Source organism: Arachis hypogaea, chromosome 6 (genome assembly GCF_003086295.3).
Source record: "Arachis hypogaea cultivar Tifrunner chromosome 6, arahy.Tifrunner.gnm2.J5K5, whole genome shotgun sequence".
In the NCBI taxonomy this organism is placed as follows: Eukaryota; Viridiplantae; Streptophyta; class Magnoliopsida; order Fabales; family Fabaceae; genus Arachis; species Arachis hypogaea.
The window spans coordinates 59,017,412-59,022,193 of record NC_092041.1 but is presented as its reverse complement, the minus strand read 5'-3'; the positions used below and the strand labels follow the sequence as shown (position 1 = coordinate 59,022,193).

Here is a 4,782-nt window from a genome sequence, read left to right as displayed (position 1 = left end):
GAAAAATTATAGCACTTTTTCATCTTATTCCCATTACTGAACAATGATAACTATAACTATTATCTTAAATTTTGGTACAAAATGTAATTGTCATTTTTCACAATGTTTTTTATTTGCACATTACTTATACTGTCATCGGTTTTTTTTTGTTTTCTCATGTTTTCTTATGTCACTATTAATTGTTTCGATATATTTTGATACTATACTAGATATTGATAAAACCTAGATTTTAAAATCACGGAGTAGTGTGGAATATAGGCAAGGACTGAACCATTATTTAGACTTTGCGTTTGCGAATGCATCCTCTGATGGTATGATAAAGTGTCCATGTCCTAAATGCGGGTTTCAACTTATGCAAACAAGAGAGGATGCATACGATCATCTGTTGTTACGACTATTTTCTCCTGGATATACTATTTGGGTGCGTCATGGTGAGAAGCCGGTTGAAGAGAGGCCTGGATTGGGACGAGTAGATGAAAATTTGATATCCCAAGTGAATCAAATGCACCAAATGGTCAACGAGACATTCAATTTCACTATCCAACATGGAAGTGAGGACATCACAACAATCGAACATGCAAAAGATGATGAAGACGTGTTACCGAGCATGTATGAAGGTCCAAGTCGCACGGCGCGGGATTTTAACGATCTACTGTCAGATGGAGAACAGGAGTTATATCCCGGATGCTCAAAGTACTCCAAATTATCGTTTTTAGTGAAGCTTTATCATATCAAGTGTATGTGCGGTGTGAGTGACAAGGCTATGACAATGATTCTTGACTTACTGCGGGACGCATTCGAACAAGCAAAACTTCCAAAGATGGTGTATGAAGCCAGGAAGACAATAAGAAAGCTGGGTATTGAATACGCCAAGATAGATGCTTGTCCAAATGATTGTATACTGTACTGAGGTGATGATGTGAACCTGACTAGGTGCAAGAAATGTGGGTGTTCAAGATGGAAGCAGAAGACTAAAAAGGGCTCTATTTTTTAGGCTCAACGTATCAGTGAAGAGAAATGGAAAACTTATAGCAGCCAAGACCCTTCGTTACTTTCCCCTCATACCACGATTGCAGCGGTTATTCATGTGCAGCAAGACATCGAGTGATATGTTATGGCATAAATAGGCGTCTAATAACGATGGTTTCCTTAGGCATCCAAGGGACGCTGAAGCATGAAAAAAGTTTGATGCAAAGTATTCTAATTTTTCGGTAGATCCGCGCAATGTTCGCCTAGCCTTGGCGAGCGATGGATTTAATCCCTTTCGGAATATGAGCACAAAGTACTCCATCTGGCATGTGATTCTTATTCTGTATAATCTACCACCCTGGATTTGCTTGAAGCAGACATCTTTCATTCTATCCACACTTATTCCTAGGCCAAAAATGCCAGGTAACGACATAGATGTTTATTTGCAGCCTTTGATAGATGAGTTGAAGCAATTATGGGATGGCGTTGAAACCTACGATGCCAAAGAGGGAAACACTTTCAAGATGTGTGTGGCACTAATGTGGACTATCAGCGACTTTCCAGGATTGGAAAACCTATCCGGCTGGAATACGCACAGTGGGTTATCCTATCCTACGTGTAACTTGGATGCTAAGACACATCGGCTGAAAGACAGTAAAAAATGGTGTTTCATGGGCCATCGACGCTTTTTAAATCAGGGACACAAATACAGACTAGACCGGAATAGATTTGACGGGCAGGTCGAAAGTAGAGATCCGCCAAAGAAGTTATCCGAAACAGATGTATTGAGGCAATAGTCTAATGTGCACGTTTCATTTGGAAAGAGTTCAAGTGTGACATCTAAAAAAAGACGCAATGGCCAGGATGCGGATGAAGATGATTCACATTGGAAGAAGAAGAGTGTTTTCTTTGACCTCCTGTACTGGGAGGATCAGATGTTGCGTCATAACCTTGATGTGATGCATATAGAGAAAAACGTGTGTGACAATGTGGTCTTCCCTATCTTAATGGATAGCAGCAAATCAAAGGACAATCTTAAAGCTCGCAGAGATTTACAATGCATGGGTATAAGGCCTGAATTATGGCTGGGGGAAGGTGATAAATATCCTTCTACAATATTTGCGATGTCAAATTCACAGAGGGATATTTTCCTGAAGACTTTGCAGAATGTGATATTTCCAAATGGTTACTCTAGCAACGTTGCTCGTTGTGTTGATTTACGACAGCGCAAGTTATCTGGGATGAAAAGTCATGACTGTCATATTCTGATGGAACAATTACTCCCAATTTTGGTGAAGTTTTCACTTTCGAGTCCGGTGTCCAATGTGATTGCAAATTTGTCGTCATTTTTTTGAGAACTTTGTGGAAAAGCCATAAACCCTATGCAGCTTGCTGAGCTTCAGAATCATGTTGTGCAAACCTTGTGTCAAATGGAAATGATTTTTCCTCCATCTTTTTTCACCGTCATGGTTCACCTCACCGTGCATCTCGTTAATGAGGTTACTCTTGGTGGACCCGTACATTATAGGTGGATGTATCCAATAGAAAGGTTAGCTTACTGATAAACCCCTTTAGTACATTTAAATCAATTAATTGTGTATATACTGAGCATTTTATTGTATTTATATAAAGGTATTTAGGACTTCTGAAGCAATATGTTTGTAATAGAGCACAACTAAAAGGCTCAATTGCAGAAGGCTATTTATCTGAGAAAATCCTGACTTTCTGTTCTAGGTATTTGGATAATATTGAGACTAGAATCAACCGACCAGGGCGAGTTGACAATGAGCCTGTTGACGTTCCTCACAATTTAGGGGAGAGTATCTTCCCAGCTATTGGCAAGGCATTAGGGGCAGTTTCGCATTTCGAACTCATTCCAATGGAAAAACATCAAGCTCATCGTCATGTGCTAGTCAACTGCGATGTCGTGGTTCCGTTCCTTGAGTAAGTATACGCATGTATTTCTAAAACACCAATGTAACTCTTTTACCCCAGTTTCTAGTTGGACTAATTTTCTTCTCTACAATAAAGTACAATAAAGTACAATAAAGATGAACCGTACATATTGGCATCAGAAGCTTAGCTTGTATACTATGTGGATGATGAAGTAGCTAAAGAATGGAGTGTTGTGGTTCAGGTGAAACCAAGGGATTTGTATGACATGGGAGAAGAGAATGAAGAAGCTGAAGTTGGTTTTTCTCTATAGCCAGGGTTGAACATGTTAGCGGAAGGTGACATTGGAGATTTACTGTTGACAAGGGAGGAAGATATAGAAGACCTCATAGAAAATGCCTCAGAGAATTTTGATGATGTCGCGTAATGCTTTGTATGAAGCATTTTAATGTGATTTAAAAATGATCTTTTTGTCATTAACTAAGTTAAATAAACTCAGCGTTGTACGTTATTTTCTTTGGTTACTTTACACTTGTGTGGTTCTTTTTTTGCAGTTAAATATTTATGTTATTGTGAATCCTCATGAGTAAAAGCCGACTTTTTGGTTCTTTCATCGATTTTAATATAGAAATGTTAGTTTACGTTAAATCTTTATTCCTTCTATAGTTGTTGTTTTTCTTAGGGTTGCATTTTTTATAATCTTGCTATGTATTACGTAATATAATTTCACTAGTGTTACGTTTTGAAAACAATAGTGAAGATAACATGACGGTGGAACAGGATCGATGAAAAATGAGGACTTTTCGTCTTCTTCTACAAGCACAACAATTGCTACAGAGCTTATGTTTAGGAAAATTGCACAAACTACTAACAAGGGTGATGGTAATTGTCAAAAATTTGCGTTTAGTAATAAAATTGTCTTAGCATCTTGTAGTTTGTTTTTTTTTCTAAGTCAGTATTTAATGACTCCAGAGTTCTCAATTTCTTTTATGTATACTCATTCTGTTATGTGCATGTTGATATTTTAAGTCTTACCTGAATATTCCGGAGAAATAGTTCCTGACAGCCTAGATGGAGAAGAGTCTGATCAGAGGACAATTTAGATGATGTATCCTCTGTCGCAATCGATAGATCCATGCAGTTTGATCTGAATAAGGTTCCGGATGAAGAGGATAAAACTTTAGAAGACCAACAAGATAAACAAGATGATATACATGTTAAGAAAAGGTGCTTTGATCTGAACAAATTGCCATGGTATGGAGATGAAATATCAGATCTTCTAAAACGTGAAGCCCATAGATTCATAACAGAGTTTTTTTTACCAGGTCAATACGATGTTGGAGAGAAAGTTTGATCTTTTATTATAACAGTTACGCTGATTTCCTTAGTTTAATGAGTTGGGTCTTTATTCTTGATTTAGGTTTAGTAAGGCATAACTTCAAAGAGGAGTAACTTTGATTTATGTTCTCTTGAACTTTATTTTAACTTCATAAATATCAGAGTTTGATTTTATTTTCTTCTTTCACATCCATGATTCCCTACTTAATTTTTAAATGCCAATAGCGTAATCAAGTAAATCTTATTGGTAAATTTGTTCACATAAGTTTACATATATATAGTTTACAAGTAACTTGTGAATTTTTTTTAACATAAAATGAATGTAGAAAAAGTGTTACGAGTTTATGTAACAAGGATTTAAATATATGTAGCTTCAGATAGTAGTCGTTACTTAACTAGATTATACCTAAATAGTTATTACTAAAGAGATCTAATGAAATACATAGTAATACGCATTTTGCGGCGGTTTAGAACAACATCGCCGCAAAATACCTAACAGGAAGTCACCGGAGGCCATATCGCGGCGGTTTTAGAAAAGACGCCACGAAATGCAAACCTGACGGCCATATAGCGGCGGTATGA

At 37.2% G+C, this 4,782-nt stretch overlaps 1 protein-coding gene across 1 annotated transcript; it reads left to right on the top strand.

The window, feature by feature from the left end:
• The first annotated feature begins 313 nt into the window (after positions 1-313).
• Positions 314-2,324, top strand: LOC112805582 (uncharacterized). Its single transcript, XM_025847948.1, has 4 exons — positions 314-857; positions 934-1,104; positions 1,216-1,751; positions 1,794-2,324. The coding sequence occupies exons 1-4, from the start codon at positions 314-316 to the stop codon at positions 2,322-2,324; spliced, it is 1,782 nt and encodes a 593-aa protein (XP_025703733.1).
• Positions 2,325-4,782: the final 2,458 nt, after the last annotated feature.